Here is a 27,816-nt window from a genome sequence, read left to right on the forward strand (position 1 = left end):
GAACAACCAAAATCAAACTGTTAACATCTCAAATAAAACTAAAAAAACAGTTTGTTTTATCATAACCCCAAACATATCATCAAATCAAACACATCGTCATCAATTTTCTTACTTCACTGTTCAGTTTTCAATACTAGAAAACCACTAGACTAGATGAGCATACTCTTGACAATCTGGAGGGATTTTGAAAGGAGGAATGCTCAAAATGCTTTTTGGTGCTTCAACCTGGTTAAATGTTAAAAAATACCTAATACAGTCTTATTAGAAAAACATAAGTCTACCAGATAGGGCTTCTGTAAAAACAAAAAAAAAAAAAGGCAGACTGAGGTGCATGTGACTATCTGAGTGACTGTCACATGACAGGTCGTGACGCCGTGTTGTCAGCTGTTAGCGTAGCATAGCACAGAATAGCAGTGAGGAACAGCTGTAAGTAAAGACGCTGGATATTTTTTATTGAATGTGATTGTGTGAAGTACACATGTTTTCATACTGTATTGTTGCATTATACGTATAGCATCTTTTATTTCTGGACAGTTTGTGGAATGCAGTCGGTGCTAATTTAGCCAAATGGGTTAGCATTCTCGTTTTCTCTGCTGTTCGTCTCTAGCTATAATCAAGCTAACGGTTTTTGTGTCATTGTTAAGGTCGGAATTAAGCCTTTTTACTTGTTCAGAACAAATCCGGTTAAAGTCTCTTCTTACATTACAGTGCTGGAGGCTGAGTATTGTGGAATTTTATCCCAGTTCTCGGTAAAACCTACCACAACTAGTAAATGACATTGTGTTAGCTACGATAGCAAGCTAATGCTAGCAGGCTTCTTCAACTCTGTAAGTTAGATAAATATATAACACTTGATCTGTCATTTATTATTTTCCGCTAGTTATCTGTAGTTTGAATTTGCCAACATATAGTCTCCCTGTTTCGCGGAAGAGCTCCATAAATTAGCATATAACCTTCCTACTCAATACTCCAGCTTGTTTTGCTGTACAACCAAAACAAAACACCTATCGTGTTTGACTTAATCTGAACACATAATTTAAATCAGTCCAATTTATGTATCCGACTAAATGAGGGAATAATGTTAATTTTTGGACTTTGAAATGTATGACCACAAGTAGCAGGGGGAATTTTATTTTGATGCATTTCATAAATAGAATTTATTTTCTGTATTTTTGTAGCCATATTATGTTTTTTTAATGTACCTTTTAATCAAATTCTGTATGTCAGAGTTTTTTAACTTTAAATTTTGCTTATCAATGTTTCTGTTCAAGAAGCAGCTGCTTAATAAAACATGTGTCAGATAGAATAGCAATTAATCACTGCTCTTGGTGGGAACATATTACTCCTGTTCAAATTCTGAGAATATCTTCTGCTGTTGTTAAGTGTGTGATTTCCAGTCTTTCATACTATGGTGTTAGAAGTAATTATTTTCTTCTCAGGTTGTGTTTTTATCCAGACATACTCTGTAAAGACTTCAGGACAAAATGGATATCCGTGGCGCTGTGGACGCTGCTGTCCCTACCAACATCATAGCTGCAAAGGCAGCTGAGGTTCGGGCCAATCTGGTCAACTGGCAGTCTTATCTTCAGTAAGTTAGCTCTACTTAACCCATAAGTCCTAATTCAAATTAGTCAATACTTATAATGCACAATTTAATGTGGTCCAATTTATTTTTAAATTGTTATGTGCAAGAAACAGCTGGTTAATAAAAACATATGTCAAGAAGAAGAGCAATTAATTTCAACCCTTGGTGAGAACATATTAATAAGAAATAAATGTCTTCACACATAAATTACCTGTTTCCATATTGTACAGGCATATATTTACATTTTCAATATAGTAAATGTCTAATAGCCTTGTTGCTGGCTGGATTGTGCAAGGTTAGCTGTTCTTCTGTTGATGGACAAGCACAGCATTTGTACAAATGATTCTAAATTCTCGATTTTAATAGAGTGATACTTGCATAAAGTCTAGTTCTAAGCTCATAAATTTTCAGCTTTTGTAAGTACTCTCTGCAAATGCATCACATACTTGAGTTTAGAAACTAAATGCAATTGGTAGATATCTATTTGTGACACCATTGTTGTGGTGTCACAAATGTACTTATTTAGGTAGTCAACATTTACGTTTGTATAAGGTCTTCATGTGGTCTGTTTGATATTAGTTTTGTACTTGTCATCAGTCCTATTGTATAAGCAGTATTTCTCATTTATTTGCTCCAAAATCTCTTTTTGCAGTCTTTCTGTGATTAGTTGTTAATGTTTGGTGAGATTTGTTGTATTTTCATAGCCTAACAGTAGCTCTTCAGCTGTTCCTCAAATGTGATTCATTGTCTTGAGTTATACTTCCTGTTTTAACTCTAACCTTTCAGTTTAACAGCTCTGATTTATTTGACCCACAGTATTATTTCTAAGTCAATAAACCATTGATTACCATTTCAGCTCCAATTACATGACCGATTCAATTGTTGTTTTGCTGTATCTACATACCATTTCTGACCTCGCTTTGTTTTTGTCTCAATATGGCTGCATTTTATGTACATGGTCATTTCTGTTGCTCAAGCAGCCGTTGTCATTTTCAACTAGCTTGCTTGTGAAAAGTCAGTCACAGTGGATGTGTCAATGGCATGCATGCATGCTGTAAAACTGCCTCAAAAATAAATCACAGGTTTTTGTTTTCTCCCTGCAGATGTTACTCTTGTTCAGATATTACATGTCTAAGGCAATCTGAAAACATTATTGTAGCCCTGCTCTCAAAAATTGCCATTATTGTTAATTTGTGTTGCTTGTAGGAGTCAGATGATCTCTACAGAGGACTGTGAGTTCATCAAGAAATTTGAAAAGGCCAACTCTGAAGAGAAACAAGTCATTTTGACCAAAGAGGGACACCAGGTAAACAGTTTGTCTACATTGCAGTGTACTTCTCATTTTATAAGGGTCATTCTGTGTCTCTAGTTTATTCAAAATCTACCAGAAGACACTTGGCTGATTTGTTGCACATGTGTTTACAGCCTAAACTTTAACTCAGTCCTTCATACATTATAAACTTTTCTAGAACGGTCTGTTTTTGGTAGCATTGCAAAGTTGTAATGTCTTACAAAAGTCTCAAACTGAGTCCTTTGAAAAGCTGTAATTTGGAGATACCCATTTCAATTTTTCATTTTGTGCACACACTAACTCTCCCTCCCTCTGAATTCCCACTATTGTGTTGCTCCACAAATTATCTTGATTTTTACTGTTATTACCTTGTTTCTGGCCTCTAGTCAAAGGTGTTTGTTAATTAAAAATGAAAGCAAGACAAGACTGTTCATTAAAAAACAACAACAACCCACATGGTTTGGTTTGTTTTTTTTATTTTCAGTGTGCAAAGACATTTCTGAACCTGATGGCCCACATCTCCAAGGAGCAGACAGTCCAATACATCTTGACTCTGATTGATGACACTCTGCAGGTAAACAAATACAACCTCACGCTTTTGGACATGTACCATTTTATTTTGTGAACAAAGTTAAGTTTAGAAGGTTTTTCAAGGTACTTGCACAAAAAAAGTTATTTTTGCTGATTTTCACATTCTATAATTTAATTACCCTTTTAAAATAAATTATTTTACAAATAAAATGTTTTACTGACATGATTCTGATATTGTGGTTTCTCCCATGCAGTCAGTTTGATATACATCAACACATTTACAGTCCAAGTACTAATCCAAGATTTTACTTCAACTGTTTTTTAGGAGAACCACCAGAGAGTGAACATCTTCTTTGACTATGCCAAAAAGACGAAAAACACAGCCTGGTCCTACTTCCTTCCAATGCTCAATCGTCAGGATCTGTTTACTGTCCACATGGTGAGTTAGAGATGCACCAAGTTTTTAAGTTTTCTTTTAGGTTGTGATTCCAAATTTTTGACTTACTTTTTTTTCTAAAAACTATGTCACAAAAACAAGAATAATCATGCTGTCGAGAGGTAGCTGTTAAAAGTTCCTCCAGAAAATGAAATAATTTGAAGATTACCCCAATTAACGTATCAAAGAAAAAGTTAGATTTTTATCAAACTTAAAAGATGTTCTTCACAATATTGTTGTTGATTGATGTATTTATAGACGTAAAATTTAGAGAGTTCTTATTTTTGTTGGATTAGTGGAATAGAAAAAAACAAAGTTTTTTTTACTGCATCTCAATTGCCATTGGATTATCAGCCTTATTGCAGTCACAAAGCATGACTTCGATGCAATATTTGACTTGCTACCTTTTCATTCACACTCTGCTTGCCACTTATATATTTGGCAAGTCAGGGCATTTTCACACTTATAGCCAGTTTACTTTGGTCCCAATCAGTTGGTTAGCTTGTTAACTTGTAACTTTTTCCACAGGTTTGGTTTCTTTTTACACAAAGAAAATTCCAAGCAACCCAAAGTTACACTACAAGCCACTCATGAAGATTAAAAAAGAATAAGGAGTCATTAAATCATGATTTAATTGTACCTGATGTCAACAGTTTTAATGTTCGGCTTTCAGATATATGTTTTCCTGATACTTTACTGTACATTTTCCTGATGTACAGCCCTGAGTGATTCTGATCTCTGAGCTGTTGGCCGGTACATTTAATAGATACACAAACCTTTAAGCTGGTACCTTGAAGTTGGTAAATGTCTGTCATTAAGAGAAGTGCTGTCCTTTCTTCTGGATAAAACATGCAATATTAAAACAACACATTAATTAAGTTAAAGTCAAAATGGGTTTCTGGTTGGGTTATTTGTATCATATTACAAATTGATAATGTACTGGTATTGATTCTCGTGTTTAAAGAAGAAAGTGTAAGTGCTATAGTCAGGTAAGGTGCTAATGAAAAGGTTCTGGCTTAAAATCAGCAGTGAACTGGAAGATTGTAGTCCAGGGTATTATGGGAGTATTTCTGTCTTGTACAAGACTGCTTCACACATTAACAAAAAATTATTAAAATGTGCTTTAATTAAGAAAATTCCCAAAACATGGAGCATTTCATTTTGCAGCATATGAAAGCTGCAAAGCATTAAAGCAGTCACAGCGCCCAACACCAACTTCTGTCTGCAGTATGAAATAAATAAAAGGGCATGTTTGTATCAAAACCTTGGTGAAGGAGTGTCTCTACAGATGGTGGTGACCTCGTCTATTGATTCATGTATTTGGGTGTAGTGTGTAAATCTCAAAGAGTGTGTGGTAAAGTTTGGCAAAAGATAACAGCAATAGACTTGATTGAAGGATAAGAAGCTGGCAGAGGAAAAATCTTTTATAACAGCCATGTTACCTTCACACACGCATCTAGTTGAACAATGGTGCATACTCTGTTTCTTGTGATTCACTTTTTCAAGTAGCAGCAACCTTTGTCAGCAGGACAGCTTGAAATAATTGTTCAGAAATAACTTAAGAAAAGAAACAAAGTAAGGTATAAAAAGTAAAATATGCAATCTGTAAAAACCTTACAACTTTCTCTATTTCTGGGGTTCTCTGCTTAATAGTAAATAAAATATTATGTATAAAATTTTCCAAATTTTAACCTGTTTCTTGGTTGTTTTTTTAATGGTTTTTATAACATGATGGTTTGCTTTGTTCCCATTTTTAAGCTAAATATTGCTGCTATTGCCAGCAATAGATAATTTGGAAATCTGTAAAAAGAAAAGAAATACATGATATATTCTGCCGTAAGACAGGACAGGCTAAAACAGATTGGTTAGTAATCATCATTTAGCTCTGCAGGGATCGTACAGCATTTGGTTGATTGTCCTATATTAGATAATGATTTCTTGTTAATTCACTCTGTCTCTGCTGGATGTTCCCCTTGGCTAGGCAAATGCTTGAGCATAGTATTTTGTTTTAATTAGTCATTGAATGTAGTCTGATTAGTATTTCCAGCCTTCAGACTTTTTTGTTTTTTATTGCAGGGCTCATTATGCATCAACTGTTAGTTCAAGACTGTACAAATGCACATGTCAAATTCTGGTAAACTATCATTTATTGAAAAATAGTAAATTTTAGTTTCTATTTTTAGATGGATTCAGAATTGTTGTGGCCTTAAGTCTCAGTAATAAATTCTTCAACAAGGAATATTAATGTCAGCGTTGATTGGTAGCTCTTTGGAGAATGAATACTTGTCACCAACCAATTTCTTGATGCGTCTCTATTTTGATTGTGTGAATTGTGAACTTTTCATCGTCTTGTGTATCACAGTAAATTTCTTAATGTTCTTCACTTATAAAACCCTTTCTTTTCTGTTCTCCTATAGCATGGCTCCACCCATTGAACGTGCTTATTTTTCTACCTGAACTCTGTGAAATGGTGTTTATTCATATTAGGTTGGGATACGAGCTATCTATAGCTTGCCCTTACAACTTCACCACAATGTTGTGTTTTTGGGAAAGGAAGCAAAATGATTAATCTCCTGAGACCCGGGCTTTTGTTTGATGTGCATTTTTTATGTCTCCTTACTATTTGGGATTAGTATGACCTAATTTTAGTTGAAATTAAATTTTAGCTTTCTATGTGCTCTTGAACTATGTCAAAACCAATGCCCTCATATGAGGACAATGGGTCTGTTTTTGCATATACATTTTCTCCTTATCAGGACCCAATTAGCCTAAAAATGACATTTTAGCTTTCTACAATAAGTGGTTATCTCAAAACCCAATGTCCTCAGACGAGGACATTGGGTCTATCTGTGTGACGATAAGACCATTCAATCAATGTTATTATTTACATCTGTGTTTACAAAAATGTAATGTCCTCATATGAGGATGCAGGGTCTCAGGAGGTTAAGAGTCATCACTGTGTACCAAATAGTAAAAGAAGGCTCACATTTTCACCTCCAACTTGGTGTACTGCATCACATTTTTCACATCCAGTCACTTTAACAGATGCTTCTGTTACTAATCTTAGAAATTCATCAATAATTCCTCACAAAACAGCCTTCCTTTTTTCCTGAAAAGCAAGCAATTAAGGTAATGACCTGTCTGCCACTCCTTTTCAATTCAAGAATGACCATCTAATGGCAGACATAGCACTATGACACGACACACACTGTCTAATTACGAAGAGCAGCCAGATGGTATCCAGCAGGTGGGCAAAATGTGACCTCAGATCTGTGACAGAGCACTTTACCCAATCTAAGTGTCATGCTGAGTCTTACTTTTAAATTTCAACCTTGTTTCTATACAGCCTCCCTTTGACAAAAAGGAAATTGGAGAGTTGTTTTTTTTTTTTTCTTCCTGTCTCATCTTGGGCCACAGTCAAGTGTTACCATGATGGAGTTTTGAGACATGAGGCTCAGTGAGTCCTGCCTTAGATGGAGTTTCTACCATAATCTTTTTTTAGAACAGTTTTGTTGAAAAGCCTTTTAAAAGAAAACTTGTATTAACACTTGTGTGCACCCAGACGTTGGCTTGCTTATCTTTTTGACGTATATGCCTGTGGAATTTCAATTAGAGATGCTTTATAGAAGACTTTATCTTGTTGTGTGTTGAAACTCTCATAAGGTCACTCTTATCATGCTGCTTCTTTGAAAACACAGCAATGAACACAAAATTACTTTATTTCCTAGTAGCATTCTTAAGTCTCACTATGGCTTCTATTTATTTCATTTTAACTAATAACATTCATTCAATGTTGAGATTGTTGAAAAGTATTAATTCACCCTTGAACATTTTCACATCTTAGGTTACAACCACAAACCTAAACTTGATATTTTGGGATGTATTTTAAAAGATCAATAAAAAGTTGTTTTTAAATGGAAATTTGAAAGAAATTGTTTTTTTACTAATACATTTCTGAAACATTTGGCATCCACTTGCAGCCATCTTTTAAACACCATTTGCTGCAACTTTCTGTCTTTTGTTAAATGTCTCTACCAGCTCTGCACCTGTACAGACTGAAACTTTTTGTCTATTTCTCTTTGAAAAAGTGCTAGGAACAGTGATTTTATTTTTGTTTTTAGTTTTAACTATTAATAAAGTTTTAAAAATAAATTTACAATCTAATTTACAGCTTGCGTTTACTTGACTGGACTATACTACTGTATGAATATGCTTTGATTAGGATTGCCATTATCTTTGTCTTTTCCTCCAGGATTGCCCTCCAATGTCTCTCAATCAATAGTCGTTTTTGCTATTGACTATTGATTGATAGTCAATTAATAGTCAGCACAGATGGGGAAGCACATCTTCCACCAAAAATATCCACCAAAAACAATGCTTCTTCCACCATGTTTTACTGTGGGGATGAGGGTTTTGAACAATGTCAATCTTGTGGAAAACTGCAAACATGACTACTGATGGTTTTCTTAGAATGTCAAATAAATATGGTAGTCGTCTTGTCAACAGATTTTTATGAACAGTGCTCTCTCAGAAATTCAAAGCTCTTGTTATTGTTTTATAAGTTATTGTTTAAGGGTATCAGGTTGAAGGGGATGAATACAAATTCACAACACACTTTTCTGAGTACATTTTTTTTCATAGATTTTTAATCTCTATGCATTGTTTTTTTTTCCAGTTCATGTTTTGATACATTTTACAAAAATCATGGTGTAGATGTTGAAATAATAGTTGATGTAAACTACCATCCTCCATCTTAGGCTGCAAGGATCATCGCTAAGCTGGCTGCCTGGGGGCGAGATCTGATGGAGGGAAGTGATCTGAACTACTACTTTTAACTGGATTAAAAGCCAACTCAGTTCACAGGTATGCAACTCAAATATGATATGATTTAAAAAGAAATTTAGAGATGGTTTCATCTTAGAAACAAATGTCATAACTAGAAACTAAACGTTAAGCTGATTTTTTTGTGAAATATTTCTTATTTCTCTTTGTGTTTCAGATTCACAGCATAGTGTATGCATTTTGCAAAGTGTTGCAATTAAAAACATGATTCTTGCTATTATCTGGAAGCTGACTGTTGTTGTGATGGTCCACTTTTTGGATCATCGTGTGACATTATGGATGAAAAAATCTTATGTTCCTGATTAGAATTGAAATTGATTTAGCTGTCTTTGAAAATGATTTGTTTTCTTTTATTTCCTAACAACAAATTGTTCATTTCTCAGATATAAGCTAGTGAGCCTGTAGGTTTAGTTTCTTTCTTCTCATAAAGAGTTTCAATTTATCCCCCTTCCTAATTAGTTTACTGGCTGTAGGCATTTCTAATTCTTCTCTCTATTCATTTCTTCTTCATTTTGTCCTGTGAGTTGAATTTAAAGTAAAACCGTTATCTAAATTAATTGAATGTATTCATTCATATTTGATTTCAGCAGACTCATTATTCTTGAAGATGGGCTAATGACTGCATATTAAACACTTGCATTACCTTGGCAGATATCTGCATTCAAATTAGGATTTTTAAACTAATTTTGCTTCTTGAAATTGCATTTGATTTTTTTTTCAACAGGCACAAAAGGAACCATTGAGCTTCTACTGTTCCTGACTTTCGTCTTTGGTCATGCACATGTTGTGTGGTTCTTTTGCCTCACAATATTTTTTAAAAAATTTTATTTTAGTTTTGTCTATTGTTTTCTATCTTTTATTAGAATCTACACGGTTCAGGTCCAGAAACAGGCACAGGAGCAGGAACAATTTCCCCCAGTGAAGTGAGTATGAGCAAAGTGCATCTCCAGTCAATTCAGCACCCGGAAAGAAAAGGACAAACATCTGAGTTTGAAGCTGGCATACGTTAGCTGCTGCTGGACTTCCACATCTATTCTCTCCCTTTCTCTTTTCTCACCCATCCTGTTGTTGCACTCCAGTTTTTTATTACCAGCTTTAGATGGGTGGAGACATGAGCAATATTAGAGCGACGTCTCCATTTTAGACAGCATGGTGTTTGCTGCCACAGGTTGATCTTTAAAGTCCAAATGAAAAATGCATGCCAGAAGCCAATTCCGCTCTAATGTTGAAGGCGCATGACAAACAGCTTTCTCTGAATATTAGACTAACAAGAGGAAATTGAAGTAACATTTGCACAGACGTGGCATCCCACCATTTCTTATCCCATACTTTTTCAAGCATATTGCAGTTATTCTAAGAAGTGTGCTCAGAAATGTGCCCACGCAAGCTATCTAATAACTTATCATTTCCTTCCCCTCTGCATTTTCAACCAGGTAACGTCTGCTCCTCTGCTATTCTGTCTTCATTGCTGCCTGAACCTCTTTGCTGGACTTTTGCTTTTATTCTACCTCTTTCAATTAACTGATTAATGTGATCTAATTTTTTCCTCAGCTTCCTGCACTCTAATATTTCTTTACATTTTACTCAGGTCTAATTGGACCCTTTTTGTCCACTTTTGCTCTGTATCGTAACTCTACTGTGATATTTTTATTTTTTTTAGCATGTGTTGGTATTATTGCCTGCATGTGCATTGCCTCTGGTTTGATACGTGACACTAATGCAAGGTTGAAGTTGCCTTCTTCTGTGCTTTCTGCTTATGAACCATTTGATGTTTGGAATTGCACTTAAATGTGTAACAATTTGTTCAGTCCCCTGACTATGCAGCTCTAACTCTTTTCCATGCTTGATTTTGGATTTGCCTTTGTATTTTGCAGAGTTCTCAGTATGTTCAGTGTGTGGCTGGCTGTCTTCAGCTGATGCTGAGAGTCAATGAATACAGGTTTGCCTGGGTCGAAGCTGATGGAGTCAACTGGTGAGAAATAATTCTTTTAAGTTGCAGCAATTTATTTACCATTTATACAAAATATTATAAATAATTTAGAGGTCATGTAAAGTTTGATTTTGAGCTACTTTGTTTTTTGTTTGCATTTTTGTACTCTAATTTTGATTAGGGTAAGAATTTTCATATTTAATTATTGTAACTAATGTTAGAAATTGTTACTTTAATGATTGATTCCCAGCACATGATTTATGAATATACACAGTCCCAGTGTGGCATAGTTGTACAGCTTATCTTATAGAACTAGACATATTGTTTTGATTTGGAGTGATGTCGAGCTCCAGTCCTTTAAACTAGATTTAGTTGGGGTTTTTTAAAGTCTAATTTAAGCATGACTAAAGCATGTAGAGTGTCAACACATTTCATATAATCTAATTTGATTAAAACAGTTTAAATTGTATGAAAGAAAAGAGGGAATAAAATGTGTTTTACTTATAATTAGATTTTCAGTCACATTCTGAATTCCTAATTAAATTAACTCCGTCTATATTCAGTCTTCAGTTCTTCTCGTCTGTTCATATTTTTCCATCCAAAAACATTAGTAGACAAATAACAACAGGCTGCTAAATGAACTTGCATCCTGTTCAGTTTGTGGTTTTGTTCACATTATTTTTCCTTATTATTGGGTATTATAACACTGAAAACCGCATCACACTATTCATACTAGTCAACAATTATACCTACCAATTCTTGAATAAAAAATACAGTGTTACATTTATTTAATTATATTTTTTGCAGAATACTAGAATCTTTTGGGTAAAGCGTTGAAGCTGTCTCTTTTCCTGGGTGAGAGGTAGTGTGCAGCGACAAGTGGGGCAGGAGGAGTGCTACTTTACAACACTGTTCAAACAGTTAGAAGAAACTCTGATTACTATAAACTTTAATAGTTGGACTGTATAAACTGTATGATGGATAATTTTGCTGTTTTAAATCTTTGCTACTACTTTAAATCTTTGCTAGTTTCATATCTGAAAGCTGACCCATTACTTGGTAAGTGAGTACACACACTGTGTGCTTTGACTTAATTTGATTACTGACAGTTTTGCATCAGGATTTATTTAAGATTACAGGGGCTCTACACACTTTGGAAAAGTGTGGAAAATGTAGAGAATTGATTTAAATACTTTCCAGGTTTGAAGCTAGAACAGAAAAATAAAACAGAACAAGGAAAAATATCTGTATTTCTAAACTTTAATGTCTGTCCTTGTGGTGGAAGATCAATTAGTCCCTCTGTCCATCCATCCACAGTATTTGTTTTATTTTTTTTGAGTTCCATATTTAAATCTGACTACTGTAGAATTGTCCGTAAATTTAAAAATTGCCCTGGAAATGGGTCGGGGATCTTGAGATTTACAGTCTTTAAAGTGAAACCATCTGATTTCACTTTAAAACCTGATGACTTTAAAGGTACATCAGATTATAAAAATGTGAGATTATTATATTTTTAAGTGATAATATCACTTAAAAACACGGCACTCTCAATGGAATACTGATACCCTCCACTTTAGAATATGTTAAAGCAACATATTCTAAATTCACACCTGAGCTAATGATGATGTTTTTCAGTAAATGTGACTCTCTGCTTGTGGTGTGTACACATGTTTTAAACCAGGTGATTAAACCAGTCTTAACTTGTGGTTCAAGATTATGTTCTAATGAAATGATCAATGATTCTCAGCATCTTCAAACTGGCTCCATGCTCTGTTCCTAGAAGTGGGCTGTAAATCCAGCCTCACCACACAATTTGTGTGCTAATTGTTGCGCATCGATAAGGTCCACATCTCTGCACTTAACAGTCATTTCTGCAAATGTACAAGTTGTTTAGTTGTGAGCATCAGTACTGTACAGAGCATTTTAATCAACTTGTCCATTATTTGAAGACTTGAATATTTTATTCTGAGCTATCATCAGAGATAATGGATGTGCAACATGTAGGTACACAGCTGTGAAAGCCAGGCTGAGTAAACAGGCATTAGATAAAAAAGTGAGTCCTCTTCTCATACTTTGTGCTTTATTTACTTGTTTTATCTTTTACTTAATTATATACATTTTTTTCTGTTGCAGCATCACAGCAGTGCTTAGCAACAAGTGTGGCTTCCAGCTTCAGTACCAGATGATCTTCTGTATATGGCTGCTGGCTTTCAGTCCGCAACTTTGTGAACAGTTGAGGCGCTACAACGTAGTTCCCGCCCTGTCTGACATCCTTCAGGAGTCTGTGAAGGAGAAGGTCACTCGAATCATTCTGGCTGCCTTCAGGGTCAGTGGTGAATTTTTCACTGGTTTTGTGTCCCTGTACATGTTCCTATTTCTAGGAAAAAGACTTAAAATCAAAGATTACTGCTTACCTGTTCCCATGATTGTGGTTTTATTTTGCTTTGCCATTTATATTTGACACAAATTAGAATATTTGTTGCTTTAATGTTTTCTTTTATTTTATTGTATTCACTCATTATTTTCAGATTTATTTTCTGCTCTAGTCAGCAGTTGTTTTCAAGGTAAAACCCTATCCTTCCTGCTCAGATAAGATGAGTTACACTTTCATCTTAAGTGACACATTTTTCTTATTGTAGTTGGAATGAATTTTAAGTAGAAATAAATACTTGCTTGAAGTGTATCATGTGCAGGGAAAGTCACTTCTAAGTGGATAAAATTGCTCAGTAATAACATTTTTCAAATGGTGATAAATTACAAAGATGAGCTGAAAAATTACCTGACCCGGTATAGCAAAATGAAAACTGGTGGTATAAATCTACTGGGAGACAAGCCTGCTTTATTTCATCTTTTGAAAGTAAAGTGCAAGCTGACAGTCCACTAAACATGATCAGTGTTTTCAAGAGGATAACTTATTCAGAATTCACTTTGAGTAAATTGTAAGGAAGGAAGTAGGATTTTAAGAAGAAAAAGCTTCAAGCGGTATCTCAACTTTGTCCAACATCAGACAGACTGAGTGACCTTGGTCCAAGTACAATGGTGAGATAAATGGCACTGATTACATGTTTGAAACATGAGCCCAGAACAAGCTGATTTTTAAACCCTGATTTACTGGAAAGTACTCCGCATTTTAGGCCTCTCCTTCAAACTGCCGTTGCTGTAATGTTTCAGTCATTTTCATCTGTGACAGATATGTGTCTGTTTATGTTAAACTGTATTTCCTTCACTTGTTTTTTGACTAAATGAAATTAATTTAGCACCAAGGGTTGAATGGAATAAAATACTCTGTGAGAGAGTAGGTTTCAATACAAAATTTCTACAAAATCTAGAAAAATATCAGGTTTGGTTTCAATATAGCTGTGATCTTTATTAGTGTGGATAAAGAATGTAGAGTACAGAATATATGTTTTGTCTCATTGTCCATTTAAGATGTTCATCTGTTGTCCATCTCCTTTTAGTTTTTGTTTTAATTAATCTTACCCAGAACTCATTCAGTATTTAAAGTAGAGAAAAAATGACAAAAAAGTTAAGTATTTAATGATCCCTCTGCAAGAGGAAAGGGTTTCTTCCTTCAGGCATTCTTAAAAGTTTCTTGTAGAGTTAGAATGCTTGTTACAACTAATTAAAAGAAGTGAGTGGCGAGTGGTCATGGGAGAAGAGACTCGTCTTAAGTGGGTTTCCCCTGAGCCGCCCAACTTCCTTTCCACTGTTTCCTTCTAAGAAGCTACACAATTTCTCTGTTTAGCAACAATTAAGAAGTTTATTTGTTGAAACTCAAGGTCTCTCAAAGTATTACTGCAAATTTTCTGTAAACATGCAGAACACTCATTTTTTTATTCGAATGGAATCTTTTAAAGAATAATCAGCAGTATTTTGCATGTTTGTGTTTTCCCATATGTCCTTATTATGCAAATGATTCTGCTCTCCACATGGGACGAGCAAAGGGACTTAAATTATCCTCACCATCTGGACGTCCTTGAAAACATCACCAAACGTTGTACTACAGAGTCAGTGCAGCTTTCTCTCCCAGTCAGTACTATGTGAGAACAAGTTTATTTAAATTTAAGTGTATTATTTTTTGTTTTCTGTAAGGTGCATTTGTCCGAAACAAAAACAATTCCATTTTTTAAACACAATAGACAAGAAGTAAGAAATGGCTATTTTATTGGTGGGTTAAAAAATATTTTTTAAATAACAGTATACCAACTCCGCTACCTGCCTGATGGAATATAAATTGTTTAATGTCTTTATTTCAAGTTAAGAAAATTCTTCTTCTTTTATTTTGCAGAAAATGTTGCAAATTTTACTTTCTCAGTTTTATAGATTTTTTTGAGAATAATTATAATTGAGAATAATTTTATAAATTTCTTTAACATTGTTCCTTATTAGTGGTTAACTCTGTTTTATTCCTTTCCCACACAATCTTAATACTGCACATTAAATGCTGGTTTAAGACATTCATATCCATTATATGTTGATTTAACATTGAAAGACTGCACATGCATAAAATCTTTATTACTGAATTTTCACTCTATGTCTGACATACGGTTTTCCTAAATCAACTTAAAATTTCTCTAGAGGAAATATCCATGCAGAAGGTTTGTCTGTTTTTGTGATAAATGACGTTAGAATCAGTAATACAATAGAAAAACTATGTGCCTTGATTTATGATTGTACCATTATAAGACAAAGAAAATTACCAACTTAGATTAGTTTATTTGTCACATGCACAGTTACACACAGCACAGTGAAATTTATTGGTACCTGCAGCCAAAGGAAAGAAACAAAATAAGAGAAAGCAGAGTTTTCACACAGCAAATAATATGTATTTAAAAAGATAAAAACTAAAATAACTATATACTAGAAAGGTTTTGGAGCAGGTACGACGGCAGCTGACCATGCCAGCGTCTCTTAATAACTGACTCTTAACTGTTTTTGTACTATGCATATCAGAATAAAGGCGATGCTGAAATCTAAGATGTTTAATTTACAGTTTGCTAAATACTCCAAACTATAAATGCACTGATCAGACTCTGATTAGCTGTCAATAATAATTTCAGCTGATTTCTCTTTAAGAATGAACAAAATTCAAAATAGTTTGTACACAGATCTGATCTCTGATCATGTACAGTAGTTGGCATTTTAAAATAATCTTGTATCAGTGATTAGCGTGATAAGAGCAGTGGGTATTATTACTTGTAAATTAATAAAAATTATCTTCATAGCAGGTACATCTGGTGTGGCGTTCTTCTGGCAGACCAGATGTAGCTTCTGGCAGTTCTTGCGTTTCTTTTTTGTGTATCTGCTTGTCTTGAAACTCCCAGTCAGTCGTGGCAGATGGCCGCTTGTACTGAACCGGGTTCTGCTGGAGGTTTCTTCCTGTAAACTGGAGTTTTTCCTTTCTCCTGTTGCTGCATGTTCACTCAGTATGAAAGAAGGCAGTGAATTAATACTTATTTTTTGTAAATTACTCTGAGTTGACTTGCTGGAAATTGACACTTTAGAAATAAACTGAATTGAAATAAACGTCGGCCTGTTTATTACAATTTCAACATTTTGAAATCCAGTCTGTTAAGTTATTAACACGCTGGATTATTACTTTTTTTTTAAATAAAGCATTAAAAAAATGGTCATATTATGTTAATATTACATTTGATTGGGTCCCACAAAACAGATCTTTAAGTTATCAGTTCTCAACGTGTTAACAGACAGAGATAATCCATACCTGACAAACTTCTGAATAGATCTTTTGCTTACGTTGTTGTTGACAGAATCTGCTGGAGAAGTCTGCGGAGAGGGAGACTCGTCAGGAATACGCTTTGGCCATGATTCAGTGCAAGGTACTGAAGCAGCTGGAAAATCTTGAGCAGCAGAAGTACGACGACGAGGACATAACCGACGACATTAAGTTCCTGCTTGAGAGGCTGGGAGAGAGCGTCCAGGATCTTAGGTACTCAGTGGACACAGTTTCATGAAAAGGAGGCAATCAGTGACCATTTATTTTTAGTTTTAATTACTTTTCCAATGTAAAAAATCCAAAGATGTTTTTTAAGAGTCATCTACAATTACAATTGTGGATGACGCCTAGCTTAACCGAATTATGGACATTATATTATTCAACACTATAAAGGCTGAACACTTTAATAATTGTGAATACTGAAGTGATAACGTGCTTAGATCATCTCTGTCTGCCATTGCACCTCTTCAGATCTAATGGGGTTTAATAAAAGCACCTTTTGTGTTTCACAAAGTAAAAACAAGAAAGGTAATTCACAGACTTTCTTTCCTTGTTGTTTTATAATAATGTTCTTTGTCTTGTGTGTGTTTTTTTACATTTTTTATTGAAAGCTCCTTTGATGAAGTACAGCTCTGAGCTCAAATCCGGCCGCCTGGAATGGAGTCCTGTTCACAAGTCGGAGAAATTCTGGCGTGAGAACGCTGTCCGCCTGAATGAGAAGAACTACGAGCTTCTCAAGTAAGAGAAGCCCTTACTATGACTGGAAAAGAAATTTTATCCTTGGCCTGAAACTTTATTCATTGTTATTTTTGAAACTGCAGTAAGAGTGAAACTGCTTAAAGTGCAGACTGTTCAGTCACATAAGGACTGAAAATATTATTTAATGTGGTGCAAAAAAATAGTTTTTTTGAAGCACGTGCAAAAAACCTCATTTTTAAGATGGGTAGTAAAATCTCATGTTATCATACAAAATTTCAAAAGTGCCTAATACATTTTATACAAATTATTTTGTTTGAACCATCTCAGTTATTGCTACCTAAGATCACCATAAATTAGACTTCCTCTAACTACAATCCTCATTTTCAGCAAAACAGGAGATGCTTTTTTTAGCTTTTAATAATTGAGGTTCTTGTATTCTTTTTATTATTATTTGGGTACCCACAAAGAGGGGGAAATTAAACGTTTGTATCCTTTAAAATTGCAGACTTAATTGCCTTTTGAATCAGTTGAAGATCAGAAGATTCCTGTTTGAAATGATTCTTTCATGTTGGCTACTATGCAGAAATCTAGGTTTAATTAAAAGTAAATTCTATTTGATCTTATCAAATTAATTATCTGGACGTGAAAGGCCAATTCATCATTTTTGTACAAAATATTCAGGATAACAGAATTAATTATTCTCATTTTGTGATAAAATAATCAGCTTGTGATCTTGAAGTAATACCAACAAAATACGTCGTTCTGCTCAACAGTGATGCAGTTGTTCTGTTAGTAACAGATATAAAGAACTGCATATATATTCTGCATTTGTTGCGCATTCACTCGAGGTGTAACTGAAGTAAACTTTGTGCTTTTGGTGTACTTTACTGAATTGTTTAACCTTTGCAAAGCACTGACACTTTATATTAAAAGCAATACTTGTAGCTTTGTATAGCATTGGTGACCTGACTTCTAGGCATCCAGGCTAAAATCAGTGAGTTGAAAATAACTGAGTGGCCAAAATATCTTTTTTTCTGTCTCTTTCTGTCTTCTTTTTTGTACATAAAAATATTTTTATTGCATCAAGTTTTGAAATCTCATCAATTAATTTACCATGCACTGCTTTATTATTATAGTCTGGTTTCTTTAAATCTTTATTTTTATCAAAGTTTGGTTAGAAAAAGAAATTTCAATTGCAGTCGAAACCAAAGCAAAAAAATATAATTGAGAAAACTACGCTTAACTTTGCTTCTTGGTTTTTGTCCACCTGCATTCACACTGATAATAACAAACACTAACTTAATATAAAAGCCAGCAGCTGGGTGTTAAATATCTCAGGCGGAGCAACCGCTAGAATTGGATTGGTCTGACTTCTTAAAAATATTTCTAATCAAAAAAACAAACTGAAAATGTTAGGTTGAAAACCATAATTGAAAAGTAAATTGACACCCTTCTGCTGCGGTAACAGGTTTGAACACGTTCCTCCAGTCTTAAACACCTGTGCTCTGTGGAAAAGTATTTTGCTCGACCCTCTTCTCCTAAAAAAACACTTGTAGGTGTGCCAGAGTCCTAATTCAAAACATTTAACCGACAAGTTGTTCTTTGTTGACACCTGTCTCTGGTAATACTTTTAACACCAGCATCTTGTTTGTCAAGTTTGTGTGTGTCTGTGTGAGGACTTGGGCCACCAGAGATAAAACAGAATCAATCTGTGGTTGTTTTCCTTGTTATTTCAGTCACACAGCCCAATGCTCTTATTGACATTTAGTAAAAATTCTAATCTGCTCATCTTTCCCATCATTGCCCTCTCTGCAATCAGCCCAGACATCAGATTAAATTGCCTTTCTTTTTTCTTTGTGTGTTTTTCTTGACTATCACAAGTATTTCTCTTGGTTTAAGCTTTAGGGAACCTTCGAGTGTTATAGTAGCTTTATGGGTTAGGAGTGCCTCTGTTTTAAAGTGACATTAGCTTTAGAGTTCATACGTTTCTGATTTTGACAAAATCCTGTATAAAATAACAATCCTCACATGGTGAAAAAAATTTTATATCGGAGTTTCTCTTTTTGTGTCTCATTCTCAAAAGGATCTTGACTCGTCTGCTGGAAGTCTCTGATGATCCTCAAGTTATAGCCGTGGCCGCTCACGATATCGGAGAGTACGTGCGACATTATCCACGTGGTAAACGGTAAGAAATTTAGCAATTCAAGCTATTCATATTAATAGGACAGGTCTATTAATTTTAAGCTGATCGGCAGCGGTACAGATGCAAACTCCTTTTACATGGATGTCCTTGTTTCTCTCTGGTTAGACCATGTACTTTATTGTGGGAAGCATCATGCAGCACTGTTTTTCTTTTCATAAGCATTATGTCCTTTCACAAGGCCACTGACCCATTATAAGATACACAGAAAATTTCAGCTGGACTGGATTAGATTACATGATGGACCACTGAATGACCTGAAACATGAAAATAGCGGGCACGTTGTGTTTATAAAGGCTCTCTCCCATTATCTCCCATCTCAGGGTGATTGAGCAGCTGGGTGGAAAACAGCTGGTGATGAATCACATGCACCATGAAGACCAACTAGTCCGTTACAACGCCCTGTTGGCTGTGCAGAAACTGATGGTGCATAACTGGTATGAACAAATCCATCAGTACATTGGTTTACAAATGCTTTTTTTTTTAGTTTGACGTTGATCGCTAACCTCAGTGAACCCTCAGATGTTATCTGAAGCAAACCTTCTGATGGTGAAGAGCCCATCAGCTACAATCTGCATACAAATGACCGAAGCCCTGATCTCACTCTCATAAATGATTTCACCTACGCAGCTTGGTTAGACATTTGTTTAGGTTGAAGGTCGGTGGTGTGTCTGACATGCTGTAAGGTCGTTGGAGATCTCTGCCGAGGAGAATCAGGAGGTCCAAAAAAAATAACACAGATTTAAGTAATGGCTGTCGCTCCCTGTTCAGACCTGAGAAACATTTCATCAATTTTTCAAAGCATTAGGTCTGAGTCATCATGTTCCTTTTTAAATAAGAGTGTTGCAGTATTTATTCAAAGTATTTTGTGATTTTTCTTTAAAAACATCTGTGGAAGATAGTTTCAGTCAATATGTTTAAAACCACATTTAACAGTGAGATTGGTCGAAAGTAAATGTTTAAGTGTTTTGTCTACCTGAAAAAGAAAGCTGTCTGACAAAAGCAGAATACATGTGAAATTTTGACCTCATACTTTTTAAATGCTTTCTTGGCAGAAAAATCAGTTGATAAATCATGATTTCTTTTTTTCAGATTTCTGATCTCTAGTTATGCTTCAACCAATGATGGACGATTCCAATTTTGCTTTAAGAACTATAAAATGAGATTTAATTGTATTGGAAACATTTTTTAGCCTCTCTGATATTCACAGTCAATTTTGTATGGCAGCAACAGAGGCAATGTCACATTGACAGAACAGTTGCTTTAGGACAAGGTTTAATTTTAATTTTGTGGGCTGTTTGTAGCCACTAAAATTATTTTGTGTGGTCACCAAATTTGGCAATCATCTATAACAACAAAAATCAGTCCACCCTTCCCCCCACTACAATATTTGCCAACCTTATGACTTTTTCTTAATAATACAACCCTTTTTTAATTATTTAGATGTACAATGATTTGTAGATGCCTTTTTACCTCAACAATACTGTTCATTTAACAAAAACATAGCATGTGTATTTTTTTTATTGAGCAGACAAAAAAGTTTTTAAAAAAATGGGGGAGGTTTAATAAAAAACAAAAAGAAGTTATTAATACAAAAAGAAATGTATAATTTTTTGGCCCTCAAGCACTTTTGTCCATGTGGCAAAATGTTTTAGCACTTTCCAGGATAGATGGGTTGAAACCTCAAAAAAAGAGCAACTTTGTTCAACCTCACAGAATTTCTTGGCATGTCATACAATTTCCGTTTAATTTGCTTCATGGTAATCTTTGAGGCCTACTTTTGTTGCAACAACTTCTTCCCATAAGACTTTTTTGTGTGTCACTTTGTAGTGATTTGTACGACAAATATGAAACCTGTCTCCCTTTCATGCCTTTCCTTATTTACATCAATACTATTTGTGTTATTAAAAATTCTGCCACTCAAAAATGCCAATATAATGGAAAACTATATGAAAACCCTCTTAAGGTCATTTAGTATTTTTTATTTTTTCATCTGAATAGGTATCTCTACAAAGACATTAGATTTGGTAATAGGGAAAGCATTCAAAAGGAATTCAAAAAACTTTACATGACATCTTCAAAAATTGTTTAAACCTAAAGGAAAGATGTAATTTGCCAAGAAGTGACAAGATATAAGAAGAAGATGAAAATAGTTTGAAGAGAAAAAAATACATAACACCTTAGACCACAATGCCAATGTTTTGCATTTTGATCTGAGATGAGATTTTCCCTTCTGAGATACTCTACTACGTTAAATTTACATTTCCTTCTTATGAAATATCTTGTAGAATGTTTCGATCAAAGGTGAACTAATACTGAAATATTTAGGATCACAATATCCCACTTAAAGAATGTGTTTTATATTTGTTGGTTTGCTCCATCCCCAAACTTGTCTGTCACAACACACTGCCATGTTTCTCTTTAAGGTCAAATGAATCAGCACAAATGTTTGCTCCAGCTCTCTGCTGTCATAAGTCTTAGCTGTTGATCACCTGTCCAGATTTGTCACCAACTCCATTCCAAACCCTTTGTGATTTATTTTGCTTCTGCTGCACCACCTCTCCCTTTGTATTTTTATTTTCAAAACGCTCACTTCCCGCTGCACTGCTCGAAAACAAGAAGGCGAGGGAAATGTTTTTTGTGTGTGTGTGTGTGTATTTGTGTGGATCTGTTATCTAAAACAGAGTCCTTTGAGCTTCTCTTTTTGCAGCTTACCCATCTAAGTCATGTCCCCTGCAAATAATGTAATCACAGAAATGTGGGTAGAAATTTATAAGCAGGGGCATAAAAGGCTTTCTGTCTTGTTTTGGTTACAGAGAGGAAAGAAAAACGGATTTTTATAATCGAGGCTTTGGATCAAAGGAAGATGTGCTTTCCACCTTATAACTACTATCCTACACACCAAAACAACTAGATATCTATATATATTTGACTTGCACTTTATCTGTAATTACATCTTTCTAACAGAAAGAGATAAGTGTTATTAGATTGGTCTTTATATGTGCTCGATTTTGAATTTCTTGCATTGCTTAAAATCGCTATGATCATGTTTGTACATATTGAACCTCGTGTCTGGCTCTTTAGTCATATTTGATTTGTTTTCCTTCTCTAGTAAATGAATCTAACAGTGGAGTTATGCAAAGATGGTGGCAATTTTAATTTTAAATGAAGAAAAAGGTCCAAAACAGTAGCCGCTGTTGGTGCACACTGAGTGTGGTTTGAAAACTCATGTAAAATTCAGCACAGTCCCTCATACCATGGCAAAGTTAATTACATTGCCTATGAAAATGGACATTTTGTTGCACAGAGCTTGTTTCTTTTTGTCGTATCGCATCCGACGACTTTCATCCGTTCTTTTACGTCGACTTCTTAATGAGATATTACTCACCCACGCCTTCCCCTTGTGAGAGCTATTGAAAGGCTGACATACTGTGCTGACGCAGTAGTACAGCGATTTTTGTGTTCTCCTAATGCGTTTGAGACAACAATAACAAAGGAAAGTTACTCATGCTCACTGTTTTGCTGTTGAGCTTGCTGTTTTTATTTATATTTGTAAGGACCTGTAAAGTCAGAGAGGTGTGTCACATCTCAAAGTTCTCATCAAATGATCTGCTGCCTACACTGATTGACTCAATGAAAACAGAAATGTATGAGGAAGTCGTTCGGGGGGAGGTTAATTTCTTTTTTTATCATCATTATTTTGTAAATAGCAAAGTTTCATTGAACCACGGTGTCGAGAGATTTTCAAAGCGCCTCACCTCAGTCGCTTTCACCTTGAGTGGGTTGCCTCATTGTTTCCATGAGGAGTTCTTCACGTCCTTACTTATCTGAGCCTCTTGCTGTCATGACAACAGTGAATATGTGCATGGTTATCTCCGTGGCCTTTTACACCGCTTTGAAAAGTTGCTTTCTTTAATGTATGTCCCGATCTTGAAAGAATGTCATTTTAGCCTATCGGCTCTGTTTTGAACTGTTGTGAAGCCTGAAAGCTATTGACAGCCTCTCCGTCCTTGTCCTCAGCTGCCCTCCACCTTGTGTTAGTAATTAGACCGAAGTGCAACATTTTGTGGTGATATGTGTTGCATGTATTAGGGAGGCAGACAGTGAAAGAAATGCAGGAAGTCTAAATTAACCTTCGTTCTGGGTTTCAAGGATGCATGCGTTTAAAGTTAATCTCCCACTTTACAGTCTAGACAAGAATATGCAGACGATGTCAAAAATGGTAGATGAAGGTTGACAAGTAAAGTGGAAAACTTCTGCAAATGACAGTGTTTGCATCTATTTTTCATAATTGGACCGGTAAATTAAGAAAATATGCAGCTTCCAGAAAAATTAGCTTTCAGACTCTTCTGTGTAAAATATTTGGTATTTCAAGCATGACACTCTCTTAATCTGCAACATATTTAATAAGATGGATAAACTTTTTATTCCCACATTTAATAGAAGCTAAAGGTGGGGACATTGTGTGTTGATTAATAGCAATTAAAAATTGTTATACAATTTTAACTACATGTACATATGTTCTCAATATCAAGTAACACTACTTTTACACAAAAAATTACATCTTCAGTGAAGGAGTTTTAAAAGTGCTCAATTTATCAACTATTATTACCGGATAGTTGATAAATAAAGCTTTTATTTTATATAGTTCTACTTTCCCCCATAATCCTAGATTAAATAGATTGTTACATATACACACAGACTATTTATCTGGGAGGTTTCTGAGCCTTAATCTCAAATATAGAAACAGCTATTCAAATGTTTGTGACATTGATGCCAAATAATTTAAATGGAGTTGAAATATTTGCTAGTTATCAGCCCATTAGGAGTTGTTTCGCAGTCAGCTGCACTCGATAAGCTGCATCCTTTCAAGCAAGTTGATAAAAATATTTATCTGGTACGTTTTCATTAGCTGGTTCAGAGCAAATCCACCAGACTGCGAAGTTTATCAAAACAAAGAGGCAAGGACTGAATTTATCGCTAAAGTTCTGAATTAAAACAGTTTTTTAAAGAAGTGTGGGTTAAAGCTTCTTCTCAATCAGTTCTGAGGCTTATGGGGCGGTTAAATTTTATATGAAAAAAGCCCAGGGTTTTTGGTTTTGGAAAATAGTCTTTTTCTGATAAATAAAATTATTATTGGGAAAACTACAGTTTTTACTTGCTTAAGGTTATCTTAAAATAGTAAAATGTTCTTGACAAGGCAGAAACCGTTAATTATTACAAGAAGGCTAACAAAAAATTACTATTGCTAATATTAATCCCTTATTTGTACAGGAAAATCTCTAGAAACTCGTCTCATTTAAAAGGGAGACCTGTTACATGCATCAACAACAAATTACATAAAAACAATAACAATACAATCTAAAAATCAATAACATACATTATCAACAGAATAATTGAAGAATAAGTGAAGAGTTTTCACTGACATTTTTTCAGATACTTTTTATTAAGTCTGTAGAAGTCTGCAAATGAATGTACGCATATTAAAATATATGAAAGGCCTCATTCACCCTTTAATTTAAACGTGTGAAATTTTTGCATGTTTCTCCTTCTTGAGTCATTTCACAGTGCTGCATCTACTAAAGCATACATCTGAATGCACCTCATCTTCATGAATCATTCTAATATCCCAGTTATTTCCATCTTCCTTTATTAATGCACTCAGTGCTCCGTAAACAAACGCCTGCTTATTGTTCGTTAGCTTCAACAGTCTCTAAAACACAAGCCTCCGACGGGAGATTTGAGCTCTGGAAAGAAATGTAGATTTTCAAGTTTGCAGGAAACACTTTTTTCATTACCTACATCCAACTTAGTGAAGTGTCTAACTTTGTCATAATTACTCATCCTTTTAATTGGGTTGTGTAAGACGGCAGGACTTAAAATAAACAGCATTTTAGAGGAAGTACAAGACAAAAACACTAAAACACACTTTGTTTCTGTCAGAAAAGATTTAGCTGTTTACCGAGATGGCTCCATACTGCACTCAGTGATTCATATTTGATGTAATTATAGGAAAGTACCATTCAGTAAAAATAGAAATTTACTTCCTTTGAAAATTCAACAAGAGCTGCTACTCTGTAGAGAAAGATTGAGTAATTATAGTGTGAGTGGGGCATTTTATTATTTTTTTTCTGAAGAGAAAGTACTCCCTACTATTAGACGTTCTGGACAGCCTTTATTAGACTCTTGTAAGACCCTTGATGTTTCTGGTTCTAATAAGGTGAGTGTCATGATCTGAAGTGTTTCTGCCAAGGAGATGCCTGAGAAAAAGCTATGACCTTTCAATATACTGTCATTATATCTGGGCTGTGCACAACGTCTGGGTCCAAATAAGAGGGAGAAGCTCCACTGAAACCTGCTGTCTTATTAAGGAATAATAAGTGCCGTAATTCCACCGAGGTAGTGAAGAGATTAAAAATGAAATGCGCTTAAATCAAGCAATAGTTGGACATTATTACTCTCTTATCAGTGGCTGTAGAGCTCATTAATCACAAATGCAAAAAAAAAAAAAAGCTAAATGATGACAGGAATTTTGACTGGAAATCTGTGTTTCTGGACAGATTTCAGACGAAGACCTGAAGAGTGTTCAGTTAATTGTTTTCCTTATGACTTCGCCCCCCCTGAGGGTTTTATGTTTATTGCCAGAGAAAGAATGTTTATAATAATCCTATATAAAAAATAAATTGAAGGCAATTAAAACTTGAAAGGATAGTTTAAAATTGAATGTTGATGATAGAAATTAGTGGCTTGGACTGCAAATAATATCAGTATTTTCAGATGGAAATGACTGTCCATCAAACACACACACACACACATCAGTCATTTTTAAAAAATTTAAATGTTCATTCATTTTATTAACTCAATTCACTAAGTGAAACACATTATGCAGATTAAACTGCACACAGACTCTGTTTAAGCCTCTATTTCTGTTAATTATGATGATTTTCCACTTGTAGATAATAAAAAAACACAGCATTTAAGATTGACTCAATACCTCACACTAATACAGATACGGAGAACATACAGAAATGTAGGCGTAATAAAGACGGTTTAATATCTTCCTAAAGATTATTTAGGAAGATATCATAAACTATTGTAGACAAATGACTTACTTTTTACTGTTTTTGTGTAATGTCAAACCGTCTGTGTGTAGTTCAAACCTTATTTATGTAATGTTAATTGATATAAAATAACGTTGTACAGTCATGGTAAAACGATATCACTAAAACATTTTGTTTCCTGCATTTATCAGGACTTTGTTTTTTTTGGGCACAGCTTATTTTTCACAAACTTTTCCCTTTTGTCTTTGTGGTCTTAATAAATGGCATGGTGGGATGTAGGCTTTGAGATTTCATGCACTTAGCGTTCAATAACGAGTACAACTGAGTGTCTGGAAAATATCAGATAATTTCTGGTTTTTCTGTGTGAAACCCAAAATTTGATAGAGAATGGAGGCTCATTTTACCAAAGATCACTTTTCATATTTACATAAACACTTTGTAGAATTATGAAGCAACTTGCCGGTTGACTCATCAAAACCACTTACGTTTTACTGTTTTCTACAAAAAGTAACAATTATGCTGCAATTTTCTGCTCTTACTGATTGGAAGAGAACGATTTATAAGAAGTAACTGTTTTTCTTTTACAGGGAGTATCTTGGCAGACAGCTGCAGTCCTCTGACCAACAGCAGGCTCCGGCTGTGGCAGCCCGGAGCTGAACTCTTCATCTGCATTCGTGTTTGTGTGTTGTTGCGTGGATGAGTTTAGAACTGCACTGTAATCAGCTTTCCTGTAATAAATGAGTTAAAAGCTCCACCTTTGTGCTTCCCTCGTCTGGCCGCGCCTCACGTGATCCTCCATGTGAACTGATTTAGCCGTTTGATGTTGTGACCTCCGCTTAGTGATGTGTGGTGACTGTCTGTGATGTACAAAACTGCAAGATATTTAAGTCTGACTTGTAAAACATTCGATGAATTCCAATAAAGACGTTTACTTGATTTAGATGTGTTGAAACTTTGTGTTTAAAGTCATGAAACATATTTAATATATAGGAAAGACCCAACGTGTTTAGAAACTTATCTGTGAAGGCTGATCATAAGGTATGTTTAAAACTCAAACAAGATTTTTGTCAAATTTGCAACCCTTAAGGTTGGTTTAAAATAACAGAGTAGTCTAAAACAGCTTGCACATTAAATGTGCCATTTCCAATTAATTTTCACCAGCAAAAGTAACTCAACATAAACTTATTTTGAATACATACATGTGTATTTAATATACTGGCAGAATTAACTAGTGGTCATGAATCTTATACAACTATCAAGTCTTTTGCTTCCAAACTGTTGATCAAAAAGCTGACTATGACGGGTCCCTTTGACAAATATTTTTTCAAGTCAGTAAACAGAAAACGCACTACACATGAAGAAATTCTTTCATGCTGCTGTTTGGCTGCTTGAGCTGAATTTAACACCTCTCACTGTCTGACTTTCTCAAATAAAATGAGATCTGGGTCACCCAGCCCTTTAAAGGACACCTTCTGGAAATGATGCTGTGTTCACTCATCACTTC

The 27,816-nt window shown here is 34.8% G+C and overlaps 1 protein-coding gene across 1 annotated transcript; it reads left to right on the forward strand.

Annotated features, from left to right (window-relative positions):
- Window positions 1-341: 341 nt before the first annotated feature.
- Window positions 342-27,249, forward strand: atp6v1h (ATPase H+ transporting V1 subunit H). Its single transcript, XM_032565847.1, is given in 15 exon segments — window positions 342-426; window positions 1,440-1,588; window positions 2,792-2,891; window positions 3,361-3,450; window positions 3,733-3,846; window positions 8,601-8,672; window positions 8,674-8,706; window positions 9,549-9,608; window positions 10,560-10,657; window positions 12,749-12,941; window positions 16,387-16,581; window positions 16,978-17,090; window positions 19,135-19,236; window positions 19,575-19,688; window positions 26,900-27,249. Coding segments are annotated over 14 exon segments (1,458 nt in total). The 5' UTR covers window positions 342-426; window positions 1,440-1,484; the 3' UTR covers window positions 26,970-27,249.
- The last annotated feature ends 567 nt before the right edge of the window (window positions 27,250-27,816 follow it).

The sequence above is a fragment of the Xiphophorus hellerii genome, chromosome 6 (genome assembly GCF_003331165.1).
Source record: "Xiphophorus hellerii strain 12219 chromosome 6, Xiphophorus_hellerii-4.1, whole genome shotgun sequence".
Classification (NCBI taxonomy): domain Eukaryota; kingdom Metazoa; phylum Chordata; class Actinopteri; order Cyprinodontiformes; family Poeciliidae; genus Xiphophorus; species Xiphophorus hellerii.